General features: G+C 48.9%; 1 protein-coding gene and 1 pseudogene across 2 annotated transcripts in view; one reads left to right on the top strand and one right to left on the bottom strand.

Moving 5' to 3' along the window:
- Positions 1-9,114, bottom strand: part of Tbc1d9b (TBC1 domain family member 9B) — a 39,602-nt gene extending 30,488 nt beyond the window's left edge. Inside the window, exons 1-3 of one of the 2 annotated variants that reach the window (XM_029483901.1) lie at positions 8,941-9,114; positions 4,928-5,038; positions 286-404 (exon numbers count right to left, since the gene is read on the bottom strand). In XM_029483901.1, the coding sequence (XP_029339761.1) occupies positions 286-404; positions 4,928-5,038; positions 8,941-9,058 (348 nt within the window). In that variant the 5' untranslated portion in view covers positions 9,059-9,114. The remainder of the gene's footprint in view (positions 1-285; positions 405-4,927; positions 5,039-8,940) is intronic. The other variant, XM_021176680.2, reaches the window with a different exon arrangement.
- Positions 9,115-12,352: 3,238 nt separating this feature from the next.
- On the top strand, positions 12,353-13,793 carry LOC110304971 (annotated as a pseudogene).

Genomic DNA, 13,793 nt, shown 5'->3' with positions numbered 1-13,793 from the left:
ATATAAATCTATGTATGTTGATAGTTTGCCTGTCTACCTTCCTGCATGTTTCAGCTCATCTTACAACTCGCACCACAGCAGGGATGCTCTGCTCTTCTGTATTGCCTAGGAAAGACTGACAATGTTCAGTAAATCTATAATCCTTTTCCCCAAATATTTTCAACACACAGTTGGTTGAATCCATGGAATTCATTGTATCCCACAGATATGGAGCAACAACTGTGTGTGGCCGCTAGCACTTCACAAAGGGAGCAGGGTTGGTTGTTAGTGGGACATGGGCCTTACATGTATCTTGCCCTTGACGAAGGTAGTGATGTCCTCCTCGTTGTCGAAGATGGACAGCGTCTGAAGCAAGTTGTTTTCCAGCCATTCCCAGTGTTTGGTGATCTCTTTTCGGGAAGAACCTAGTTCATTGAGAGCGGATAAAATCAGAGCTCAGACTCAAGCAGAGGGCTGGGTCCCCAGTGCTCTCTCTCTCTTCAAGTGACCACCTCTTCCCAAGGCCAGGATGAACCTTTCCTGTTTACACTTTCTATTACAGTGAGAGTCCTCTCTCCCCTACCAAGAGGACCTTCTGGCTCTGTACTCCTGTTCTTCTAGAGACAATCTACAAGGCAGCTGTAAACAGGTAAATTTATCAGATTTCTTTGTCCCGTTGTTGACAGATTCCCTGCAGGGCAGGCAAACCGCTACTGTCTCCAGCTGGCCTCCCCCACTCCCCAGCATCTGTCTGAGCAGTGCACGGAGAGTGGAAACGGAAGCACAGTGTTCTTCCCACAGGCGGGGGGGGGGGGGGGGGGGCGCTGTCTGCTTCCATCAAGGGTCTAGATGAGTAGCCCTGGGAGGTGAAGCAAGAAACCTAGACTGGAAACCTTTTGAAATGGATGCCTAAAAATGATGGGAGGAGGGAGCAACCTGTGGTCTTAACTGTGCTGGGGTGGAGCAGTTCATGGGTCCTGGCTGGAAAAGCAGCCACGTGTCACGGCCAGGCCCACATACTATGACCTATGAACCAAAGGTCAGAGCATAGGGTGTTCTGGGAAAATTCTTCACCACTGAGGGAGACACCCTTCTCTGATTGGAACACTCTTGTACCAGCTGTGCTGGTGGCCTTGATTCCTTCCTGGCTAGGCCTAGTGGTCGCCACCACCTCCTCCCACCCATGGCTCTGCTCATGGCCGTGCTGTAGCCTGGCTGGCCCTCACTAGGGACGCTTTGTTTGTTTCTTACTCCAGCAGTTCCTCAGACAAGCGACTTCACAGCACGGAGCCCCTCCTGGGGAAGGAGACAGGAGCCAAGCCTGAAGCACTAGATACCTCAGTGACTCACGCAGTCTCAGTCTCCCTGTAAGCTCCTTCAGCCACCCAGGTCCCCTTCCTGGCTTTTCTCTGTGCTTTTGTCTTATGGCTGCCTCCTCCTGCTGCACAGGGTTCCGGTTGGTAGAGAGGGATTTATTTCTGGCCAAGAACCCACCATCACATTCAGAAGTTAAGCTGACATATAATGCAACTCTCAGGATCATTTCATTTTTTTTTTTAAATTTAGATTTATGCACATAAAATGTTTTATCTTCATGCATGTGCACCACTTGTGTGCCCTCAGGAGTCAGAAGAGGAGGTTAGATCTCCCGGGGCTGGTTATGAGCCACCATAGGTTCGGGGAACCAAACCTGGGTCCTCTGCAAGGTGGCAAGTGCTCTAACTACTGAGCCACCTCTCTAGCCCCCAGGGGCATTCTCTTTTATATGCACATTCCCAGCAACTGTAGATGGATCAAGTTGTCATTCTGTCTGTCTGCACCTGTTCCTGTTTTGATTATTGATGTTTACGTGTACATCTCTTAGTTAAAAGTAAGTCACTTATTTAATATTAAGGACACAAACTATACCATCTCTGTCAGGTACTGGGGATGAAAAAGATGCAGTAACTGCTTAGATTACTGAGTGTCACTCCTGTTCTCAGAATTGTCCACAGAGCTCACTTCATCCAGGACACCTCAGATACCTTACAGTATAACACCGGGGCACAGAGAAGTTCAGTCAGTTATCCAAAGCCACCTAGCAAGGAAGTGACAAAGTGAGAATGCAGGCCCAGCTGCCTGGTGCACCCGGCTCTCATCTTCCCTCTTCCTGATGGGGCAGCCAGGCCACGCCCAGGGGAGGAGAAGAGTGGGAAGTGGATGTGTGGGTCTGAGGAATCCGCGGAGGTGACATCTGGTGAGTATCAACAGAGAAGGGACACTCTGCACAGAAAGCAGCAGAGGGTTGTGGGAAATCACAAACACTGCAGGTGTGCTCCTTGTGTGACTACCAGGACACAGCTAGGGAGGAGTCTGGGGATGGAGGTGGGCAGATCCCAGACATCCTGAATACCAAGGTGTGAGACTGATTTACCCGGCACACTCCAGCAGGACATTTGGTGTTGGCAAGCTGCTTCTGAGCCAGTGCCCAGACTGTTGGGAAGGTAGGCGCAGGCGAGGCTGGGGCAGGGATGGCATCTGGTGCAAGAGGACAGGTAAAGGAGAAACACAAGGAACCACGGCCACTAAAGGGGCTGCCACCTGTCACTCCCTCCACTCTCTGACCCTCCCTGAGAGAGGACACTAAGGCAGAGAAGATACTCTTCAAGGCCCATCTTAAGTAACTTGCTGGGTGGGAAGATGGCTCGGTGGGTGAGCAGGCTGGATGACCTAAGTTGGATCCCCTGGAGCCCTGTAAAGAGCTATGTTTGATGGCCTGGATCTGTCAACCTAGGACTCCTTCAGAGAGGAGAGAGGCAGAGAAGGGAAAATCACCTAAAAACTCCTGGGACAGTCAGTCTGGTGTACACAGCACGCGTGCACACACACATGTGAGCACACACACTGAATTAATTTTTTTTAAAGTAACTTGCCTCCCTGTGTGTGACCAAGGCTCATAAAGTTCCCAGATCCTACTGGGATGGATCACACCTTCAAAGAACCCCTATCTCCTAAACTAATCCTTGTAGTCTCCTGGTGACCTCCGTGGGTCTGAAAACCAGGAGCTCTAGGGTCCTGCTGGGTTTCTCTACTTGGCCTCAGGCACAGTGACCTCTCCAAGTTTACTTGCTGACAAAGACACAGTCATTACTGTTAAGGGTGCCAAGGAGGAAGGGATATAACACTTAGGGCAGAAAGTCTATGTCCAGGTTACCACCTGCCTGTGCTTTTAATCCCTTGACCAGCTAACCTCCACCCTGAAGCTGGGGTCCAACTGCAAGGGCTACGTATTTCCTTCTGTGCTGAACCTCCCAGTGTCTCACACATGCTAGGCAAGCGCCGGACCATATAACTATACTTCTAGTCATTTATATGATTTTATTTATTTATTTACTTATTGTTTTTTGAGGGTTTCTGTGTATGTAGCCTTGGCTGTCCTGAAACTCTGTAGACCAGGCTGTCCTTGAACTCAGAGACCGGCCTCTCCATCCCAAGTGCTGGGATGAAAGGTGTCGCCACCACTGCCTGGCTTTTTTTTTTTTTTTTTTTTTAAATAAGGTCTCATGTTGCCCAGGCTGGCCTTGAACTTGCCATAGGACCAAGGATGGCACAGAATTCCTGAACCTCTTAAGCTCTTAAGTGCTGGGATTATAGGTACACACCTCCATGCCCAGTTGTTGTGGTGCTAGAGACTGAATGCAGGGATTCATGATGCTAGACAGCCATTCCTCCATGCTATACCCTTAGCTTCTATTTATTTATTTTGAGATGGAGGTGTGCTAAGTCGCCCAGACTGGTCTCAAATTCATGATCCTCATTCCTCAGCCTGAGATTGTAGGCATACACAGCTGTGGCTGGCTGAGGTCCACAAACTCCAGAGACCTGTCCTCTTACCTCAGGCCACCGAGGGATAGCAGGATCCTGCAGGGATGTTAAGAGCCTGGCTTGTAACCAGAGAGGTGTCTGCTGATACAAGAGCAGGTGCCTTGGGCCTGCAACTCTGTAATGCTAGGCAGGCTACTGAATTGCTCTGGACCACTGTTTTACTCATCTTCAAAACCAAGAGGGCTGAAGTATCCGTGTGGAGTTCAGCTGCTCCTCAGGAAGTGCTGTCTGCACACTGAGCCTGACCAGCACGCACTGATCATTCTCCTGCTCTGGCGTAGACGGGCTCACCTCATCGACAGCAGACTCCCATCACTCATGAAGAATATATGCTACAAGGTCCCTCAAACACTGACGACTCGACCATTATCCCAGGCCCAATACAAGCAAGGAGGCGAAGGTCTCAATGTTCCAGCCACCCATCAATATATGACTTTCTCTCATGGGCTTTCCTATTTAGTGAGGCTTTGCACTGAACAGGATGGATAGCACTGGGGTTCATTTCTGAGCGAGCGTCTCTGAGGCCCTCTTTCTGTGAGGGGTATCCAGAGGGCTGCTCTGGCGTAGACGGGCTCACCTCATCGACAGCAGACTCCCATCACTCATGGAGAATATATGCTACAAGGTCCCAGGAGAGAAGGCAGCTCTAGTCTAGCACTCTCCATGGGACCCATTGTCATCAGTGAAATCAACAGAGCAGAAAGAAGGGAAAATATGTCACCTCGTTGATTAAAAAGGACCTCATTCCTAGTAAAAGCCAAAATAAGAAGGCCAAGAGCTGCCTTGACCCACCTCAGCTGGGGACCCAGGCTGCCAAATGAACCAGATTTCTTACCACATGTGCAAGAGTGTCCAGATGCTGGGCATCTCAGTGAGGGGGCTATTGGTGAATATGAGAAATGGACCTATGAGGTCCAACCACATCTCCCTTGAGACAAGGGAGACTGAGAGAACAGGGGTTCTGGTGAAGTCCAGGCCTAAGTCCCCAGGAGCTTCTTATCATGGGGTTCTGGTAGACATCACCCCATCAAGAATGCAGGTTTCCTGTCCCTCCCAGTGTAACTTCATGATTCAGGGTACTTACCACATGCCACTGTCCAGTAGACCTGTGAGTCCTGGGTCTGGTGCAGGATGCGGTAAGGGGCCACACGGGCGCTGGAGTCTAGCACCACATCCAGGGTGCCCACAAGAAGACCTGTGGGTGGACAGAGAGGTGGAAGGTGAGAGCCCTGGGGGCCAAGCCTCACCTCAGTCAGCTTACATGGGACCAAGTCAGGAAGGCCTGGTGTAGGCAAGGCTGCACAGCACTGCCAGACTTCCTACTACTCACAGGCTTCCAGCCAGGGTCTCTCAAAACTTCTCTTGTTTCTTCTAGAGGCATCTATTTATTTTCTTGGTTCAGAAATACTCACAGTAAAGGACTTTTGACACAGGCCCTCACTATGTAGCCTCAGCTGGCCTGGGACTTAAGTAGATCAGGCTGGCCTTGAACATATAAAGATCTGTCTGTCTCTGTTTCCTGAGTGCTGGGGTTAAAGGTTTTTGTCACCATGCCTGGCTGCAGTAGATGTTTGCTTCATGGGACTCAAAGCTCAAAGAATTTTGGGAGGCTCTTTTTGCAGAAAAATTAAAATTAGGTTTGATTGATTGATTGATATGGTCTCACGAGTCCTGGGATGGCTTCAAACTCAGTAGCCAAGGACGACTCCGAGCTGATCGTCCTGCCATTACCCTCCCTGGTGCTGGCATTATACAAATGTGCCACTACGCCTGGTTTATGTGGTGCTGGGGATGGAACAGGAGCATGTGTGTATGCTGGCCGGCCCCCAAATTAGGTGTTAGGTCAAGCCTCTCTTTAATGTGTGTGTCTCAGACCCAGGGTTTATATAAGGCAGGCAGGCATCTTGGCGGACCTCTATCCCCAGCTAAATATTTTCCTTAAAGTGAGAAAATGTTATAAATTAAAATAATAAAACACCACAGTGCCTCTTCTTTTACTTTTCTTTTCTTTTCTTTTTTTTTTTTTTTTTGATAGGGTCAAACTGTGCCACCCAGGCTAGTCTTGAACTTATGACCCCCTCCCTGTCTGTGGGATCACAAGTAGGTCAGTATACTTGGCTTATACACTTTATCTTTCATAACTATTTTGTTTATTTTTATCATAGTGGCACACACAGGAGGTCAGAAGACAACTCCCAGGAGCTATTGTTCTCTTTCCACCATGGACTCTGGGAACTGAATTAACATCTGCGGGCCCGTGCAGCAAGCCCCTCTACCCTCTGATCCATCTTGCTGGCCCCACACTATCTTTTAAGTGACTGCCAGATCATCTCTTAAGAATGTCCCCTCCTTCTGGCACTGCTGGCTGAGAACTTGGGTTCCTCAGAGAGCGAGGACATTGTAACACCCTCAGTATCAAACCCAGGAAGTCATGTGCAATTCTGCACCCTGCAATTCTGGAAAACTGGGGCAGCCTTCAAAGTCATGGCTGAACAGGGTAAGGAAACATGTTCAGGATCATCAGATTTTAAAAAACAGTTTGTTTGTTTTTCTTTCTCAGAACTAAAGCATTTTAGGGCATTTCGAGTTCTCCTGACCCATGCCACTTAACCTTTGGCCTGATGACAGTTTGTGGCAGTGCTCTTTGTCAATATCATCATTTCCTGGCAAATGGGCAGGAAACCCCTATCTCTTACCACCGTCCACCGATCCTCTTCTTGATTACTTAAATAAATGACGTAATCGAAACCCCCTGCCTGTTGTTCCTGTTTGAAACGTATTCCTTCCTTCTGAAGGAAGTGGCTGTGTCTGGTGGGATCTGAAAATATGCCGCGGCTGTCTCTCGGCCCACAGAACCACTCTATCTCTTATTCACTTTTAATGCTTTTTGCTAACCTACCATTTTTCATCTGATCCCCCATCTTTAATAAATACAATGAACAGTTACAAAATAGATACATCCAAACAAACGATTTTTCATTTGTTTTACTAAAATGTTAAAAAAAAAATAGTCACTTTAAATTGCAGTTAGAGATCTAGAGAGTGGCTCAGCAACAAAATGCCTATCATGCAAGCAGGAGGATCTGAGTTCGAATCCCCAGCACCCATATGATGATGGATATGGCTACTTGTGTCTGTAACCTGAGTGCTGGGAGAAGAGCAGAGACGAACTCTGGAGTTCACTGGCCAATAAACCACCCCCCCCCCCCGCTCACACAGGCATGGGCTCCTGCATACACACCAGGAAGGTGGGCCTCTGTGAATTTAAGACTAACTTGGTCTATGTAATGAGTTCCAGGCCTGCCAAAGCTTAAAATCGTGAGACTACCTCATAAACAAAAGAAAAATGTGTGTTCAAGCCTTACTACGGTTCAGAGTCAACTTCTCAACGTTCACAGTGAGGTTTTCCTTTGGGTCTTGAAACCACCTTAACCTGATGACCCTCTCCTCACACCCACTCTTTAATGAGAAGTTCAGGCTACCAAACTATTATTATTATTAATAATTATTTTTTGTCTTTTCAAGACAGAGGATTTCTCTGTGTAGCCCTGGCTGTCCTGGACTCACTCTATAGACCAGGCTGGCCTCGAATTCAAGAGATCCACCTGCCTCTGCCTCCCAAGCACCACCACGGCTGACTTATTATTTTTTGTGTGTGTGTATGGGTGTTGGTGTCTACATGTATATCTGTGCACATGTTTGTGTCTGGTGGCCATGGGTGCCTGAAGAGGGTACTGGGTTCTCTATAACCAAAGTTACAGATGGTTGTGAGCCACCATATGGGTGCTGGGATTTGAACCTTGGTCTTGCAGCCCTTAAGCCCACTTCTCCAGGCCAGGCTGGTCAGTTTTGAAAAGAGGCTCGAAGGAACCTGCGTTCCTGATGAGTCTCTTAGGGATACAGTGCTCAGGAGGCTGTGACGGCCCAATGGCCATGGCAGGCTGCACAAACCTGGCTCAATGCGATTTGGAATTCACAGAATGGCTGGCACCATAGTCTGGACGCTCAGCCTTGAGAGGCAGGAGGCGGTTGGACACAGATGAATGATAGAACAAAAGGGACTTGTCCCACGGTGCCCTGTGTTCCTCAGTGGCCTTATGGTAGCTTCCAAGGTTGATCACTGGGCTGTTCAGGAGGGCTGCTACCTAACTCTCAATAAACATTGTGGTCCTGGAGCCAGGCCTAGCATCAACTCCAGTCATTTCTTGGCCCTCCGGGAAGGAGCCTGCACAAACTGTACAAATTGTGGAAGGGAACATTGAGTTTTCTTGGAGAAGGTACAGTCCCTTCCACATTAAGAAGTGTAGCTCACGAGATGCTGGCAGCTGATGTCACCTAGGTGAGGCCACCAACTGCATCTGCAGGACTGTCAGCTGCCACCCTGCAAAACCAGGGCATTCACAGAAAATTCACTTTCCATATTGAAAGATCTGGCACCCAGAAGGGTCCATGTACGGGGGTCTGCTGCAGGGCCGTGCAAGGCCCGGACCTGGAGTACTTGACAAGCCCGGGGACACACGGGGCTTCCAACACATCCTGCTGAATAGATTCCCACAATGCCACATGTCACACAAAGTCAGAGGCTCCCACTCCAGCTGCTTCTGTGTGAGTGGTAGTGCTCAGATACCCGAGAGGTACCCGGGGTAGCTCTGAGGGACACTTCATATATACCGATAAATATGCAAAAACAAGCTTTGAATTGGGAGCTCTAACGGCATCAAGTGAGGAGAGGCCGGAGGAAGGGGAGGTCAGAGCATCTTTGGTCTTCGCCAAGAGGCAACTCTTCAGTGAACTAGGAGTAAAGGGGGCAAAAGAAAACGTGTGCTTATGCCACTTAGTCCCTCAGAGGCAGCTGGAGAAACTGAGGCAGAGGGCGAGCTGGGGAACCCTGCTGGCTTCTGGTTGCTATGTGACTTTACAGAACTGTGCACACGTCCGGGCGGAGGCCACTGGTGTCCTTCCCCTGCTGCCCGCCCCGGGATCGTCCTCCCCACCCGCCTTCCGACCCCGCTGTGCCGCTGCGCGTGCCCGCGGGTCGCGTCCTGCTGCCCCGCCAGGCCCGGTGCGCACAGGCCCGGCCGCCCGCGCCCCGCTCACCCGTGAGGCCTCCGCCCTTGCCGTGGCCTCGGCGCCGCTGCAGCACGAAGAAGGGGTTGGCCCGCTCCGTCACCCATAGCGCGTTAGCCACCAGCACCTCCTCGGGCCCGAGCCACATCCCGCGGCCGCTCGCACCGGGCCAGAGCCCGTGAGGCGGAAGCGCGCGCCGCCGTCGCTGCGCCCGAGCCGAGCCGAGCCGAGCGGAGCCGAGAGGCTGGGGCGGGGTCGAGACGTCGGCCCGAAGGGTGGCTCCCCCTAGCGGCCGCGCTGGCTCACCGCGCCGCCCTCCTCGACCTCTCCTGGCCTGGCAGTCCCCTCCAGCCCCGCTGCCGCTGTCCAGTTTGGAGGGGATCGCATGCTCTCTGCCTACTGTGTAGCCCAGGCGAGTTAATGTGGCAAAAAGCGTCTGGAGAAGGGTGCAGCAGCGCCTGGTCAGCCTCGGGATTTTGACTCAAGTCTAAGGTTGGAATCCTCAAGAGCCCAGTTGTCAGGAAGCGCAGCTGGTGTCCTTTGAAATAAGTGCGTTCACCCCATCTGACAGATGGACTGGGGTGGCCTTGAGGTTGGGGTCACAGATGAGCACTTAATTTTTTTCATAAGCTTACAGCAATATGATCTAGGGGCGCAGTCCCCTGCTCTTACCTCTCCTGGCCTGAAGGCGGCAGTCTCTGACAGTACAAATTCACCTTCAGATCCCAGCCCAGGGCTTCTGCCACTGAACCATGAAGCAAAATTAGATACTGTGGGCTCTGTGAACTAGAAACAATTAGGAACAAGATAGTTTCTGACTCAAAGGTGCAAACGACTCCGCCTGGACAAAAGGTGCGGACCATATTTATTTTGGTAAAGGCTAGGGAGACAGCTGTATGAGCTGTCCCCATGCCACCTGGACATGGCAGGAGGGTAAAAGGAAGGAGAGGTAGATTCATTCTGGGAGGTTTGAGCAGATGTAATGGGTGACAGCCAGAGTGAGCCAAAACCTTCTGAAACGCGGCTTGTGACTCAGCTTTCAAGACATGGCTTTCCTTACAACTTTGAAGTACAATATACTCCGGTTATCCTGACAGAGTACACAGCAGCCAGGCAGTCTGGTTGTCCATCATCTTACTCCATGAGGGAGTAAGTATGACATCCATGTATGAAACATAACTAAACTCATCATCTCTCATATACTGGATTCTCAGCCCATTGTATTAATGTGTTCTAATAGTAAGTCCTCAACGAGGACTTTGGACGTGCAGACGAATGTTGCTGTGCTCTCTAGAGAATTCTACCCTCAAGATTTCGGAAGTAAGCCAGGCATGGTGGTAGACACCTTTACCCCAGGACTTGGGAGGCAGAGGCAGGCATATCTCTGTGAAGTTGAGACCAGCATGGTTTACCTAGTGAGTTCTAGACCACAAATAATTTAGAAGTAGTGGATTGAGGGATGGCTCAGCAAAAGATGGAGGGGGGTTTACAGCTCCAGGGGATCTGATACTCTCATCTGGCTGCTGAAAGTAACAGCAATAGCATTCACTTATGGATGCACACACACATATACACAGAGATAGAGATAGATAGATAGATAGATAGATAGATAGATAGATAGATAAATAGATAGAAAGAAATCTACAAAAAATTTAATTTGAAAGAATGATAATAATTTTATAAAAAGCATTTGGAAATACCCGAGAACCAGTGAGATGCCTGACTTTGTTCTCAGAGCCCACATGGTAGGAGAAAAACAGCTCCTGCAAGTTCCTTTGACTTCTAAATAAAATAAAATAAAATAATAACTAACTAAATAAATGTAATTTAAGAACTGCAAGTATTTGATCCACCTTGGAGCACAATAAAGGATCATCTATCCTTATTTCAAATTTGAGTGTACTTTAGTGTACTCAAGAGTCAAGAGACTGACGTGTCCATCAGCTGATGGTAACAGAAGTGGCATATCCCTCCATGCAACATCCAGCCATAAGATATTAGCCACTGACGTGCTAAGACATGGCTGGACCTCGGACATCTGAGGCTGACACATAGACTGTTGGCATTGCCTATGTCTCTGCATATCTACCACACTCCTAGGTGCTGCAGCTGACCCAGAGGCCAATCTGTAAGGACCAGTTTTTATAAGGAAAATAATATTTATTGAGCACTCAGTCTGTGCTAAGCCTATGTCTTTTTTTCTTTTTCTTTTTTTGTGAATTTATTTTATAAAATTCACTTGATTGATAAAAGTGCAAAATTCAGGTTCTGAGACCATCACAGGGCTTAGCAGTCAACCACATTATCTAGTACTTCAGCTCCTTTCCATCCTCTGGAATGGTAACCCTGTCCACATCACAGCTACTGCCCAGCCTTCTCCTCTTCAGCCCCTAATAACCACGCCTCTGCTTTTGCCTCTATGGCTGCCTGTTCCGGGTTATTTAGTGTGAACGAAGTAATCTGTCCTGTTGTGCTTGGCTTCTTCACTCACCATCACCTGTCCAAGGTCCATCCATGCCGTAGCATGACCGTGGCTTACATTTTATGGCTGAATATGGCATGGAGGGATATGCCACATCTTGTTATCCACCAGTGGATGGATATTTCAGCCTTTTGGCTCTTAATAATCATAAGCACTGTGGACATTTTAAAAGATTTTTACCTCCCTGTGTGCCTGAGTATGTGGCATATTTGTGCCCCGGTGTGCATGACCATACATACATATGTGTGTGGAAGTCAGGGACTGGGTCCTCTCTGCTATCACACTCTACCTACTTCCTAGAGACAAGGTCTTTTTCCTTGAATCCAGGGCTTCTGTTTTCTCAGCTAAGCTGGAAATCCGAGGCCCCATAGTCCTCTTGTTCTCTGATCCCTCCAGCTGTGGGTACGGGTGTGCCCAGTGTGCCTGGCTTGTTAAATAGGGTCTGGGGCTCCAGAGATACCCACGAGCAGCCAATGCTCTCACTGCTGAGTCGCCTCTCCAGTCCTTGTGTACAAATTTGAATGAAAGTTTTTTTTTTAAATTACTTTGGATATGATGAGAACCAATAAAATAATGTTATTAAGAATAGCTGGGCAGTGGTGGTGCACGCCTTTAATCCCAGCACTTGGGAGGCAGAGGCAGGGGAATTTCTGAGTTTGAGGCCAGCCTGGTCTACAGAGTGAGTTATAGGACAGCCAGAGCTACACAGAGAAACCCTGTCTCGAAAAACCAACCAACCAACCAACCAACCAAACAAACAAACAAACAAACAAAAACCCAAACAAACAAACAAACAAACAAGAATTAAGAGCCGCTCTTCCTCTCGGTACCCTATTGAACTAGAGTGGGAAGAGGTGAGTTCGGTCTCAAAATGGAGGTAAAACCGCCACCCAGTCTCCCCCAGCCTGTCTCTGGTGGTGCAGCCATCACCCCTGCCAGGGGGTTGGGGTTGGGGTTGGGAGCCATGATCCAAAGGAACCAGAGCAGCGGAGGAAGCTGTTTATTGGTGGTCTGAGCTTTGAAACCACAGGTGATAGCTTAAGAGAACATTTTGAGAAATGGGCACACTTACAGACTGTGTGGTAATGAGAGATTCCCAAACAAAACGTTCCAGAGGCTTTGGTTTGTGACCTACTCTCGTGTTGAAGAGGTGGATGCTGCACTGTGTGCACAGCCACACAAGGTTGATGGGTGTGTAGTGTAATGGAAAAGAGTTGTTTCTAGAGAGGACTCTGTAAAGCCTGGTGCCCGTTCAATGGTGAAGAAAATTTTTACTGGTGGTATTAGAGAGGATATGGAAGAATATAACCTGAGAGACGACTTTGGAGAGTATGGCAAGACTTAAACCATAGACATTATGGAAGACAGGCAGAGTGGGAAAAAGGTTTGCTTTTGTAACTTTTGATGATCAGGACACAGTTGATAAAATTGTTGTTCAGAAATACCACACTATTAATGGGCATAATTGTGAGGTGAAAAGGGCCCTTTCTAAACAAGAGATGCAGTCTGCTGGATCCCAGAGAGGTCGTGGAGGTGGATCTGGCAACTTTATGGGTCATGGAGGAAACTTTGGTGGAAGAGGTGGCTATGGTGGTGGAGGTGGTGGCAGCAGAGGTAGCTATGGAGGTGGTGATGGTGAATATAATGGATTTGGAGGGGGAGGTTATGGAGGTGGTGGACCAGAATATGGAAACGAGGGTTGTGGGAAGCCACATGTGCCGTTGCAGAGTGGCACAGGCTTCTGCTGGCCACCACGCATACATAGGCAGGAAAGTTTTTTGCCAAGATGAGGTTTTGAGAATTGACCAAAATTGACCAATCAGAAGAGAGAGAAATTGACCAATCAGAAGAGAGAGAAAGTAACCAATCAGATAAGAGAGAAAGTAACCAATCAGATAAGAGAGAAAGTAACCAATCAGATAAGAGAGAAAGTAACCAATCAGATGTAAGAATGCAAATGAGGTTGTAAGCATCAACCAAACACAACACAATCCGGGTGTGAGACACGCCTCTCCTAGGCCTATATAAAGCAGCACCAGGGCTGGGCTGAGGGTCTTTTCGCCTCTGCAATCAAGCTCTCCCAATAAACTCGTGCAGAAGGATCCTGTTGCAGCGTCGTTCTTGCTGGTCAAGTCGGACACGTGCAAGAGAGGGTGATGGATGTGGTGGTGGAGGAGGAGGATACGACGGTTACAATGAAGGAGGAGACTTTGGTGGAGGTGACTATCGTGGTGGTGGGAACTATACTGACTTTGGAAATTATAATGGACAGCAACAGTCAAATTATGGATCCATGAAGGGGGGCAGTTTTGGTGGAAGAAGCTCAGGCAGTCCCTGTGGCAGCAGCTGTGGATCTGGAGGTGGAAGTGGACCTGTTGGATATGGTAGCGGAAGGTTTTAA

Source organism: Mus caroli, chromosome 11, assembly GCF_900094665.2.
Source record: "Mus caroli chromosome 11, CAROLI_EIJ_v1.1, whole genome shotgun sequence".
NCBI lineage: Eukaryota > Metazoa > Chordata > Mammalia > Rodentia > Muridae > Mus > Mus caroli.
Note: the sequence above shows the minus strand (reverse complement) of the source record. Positions and strands in the feature narration are given on the sequence as shown.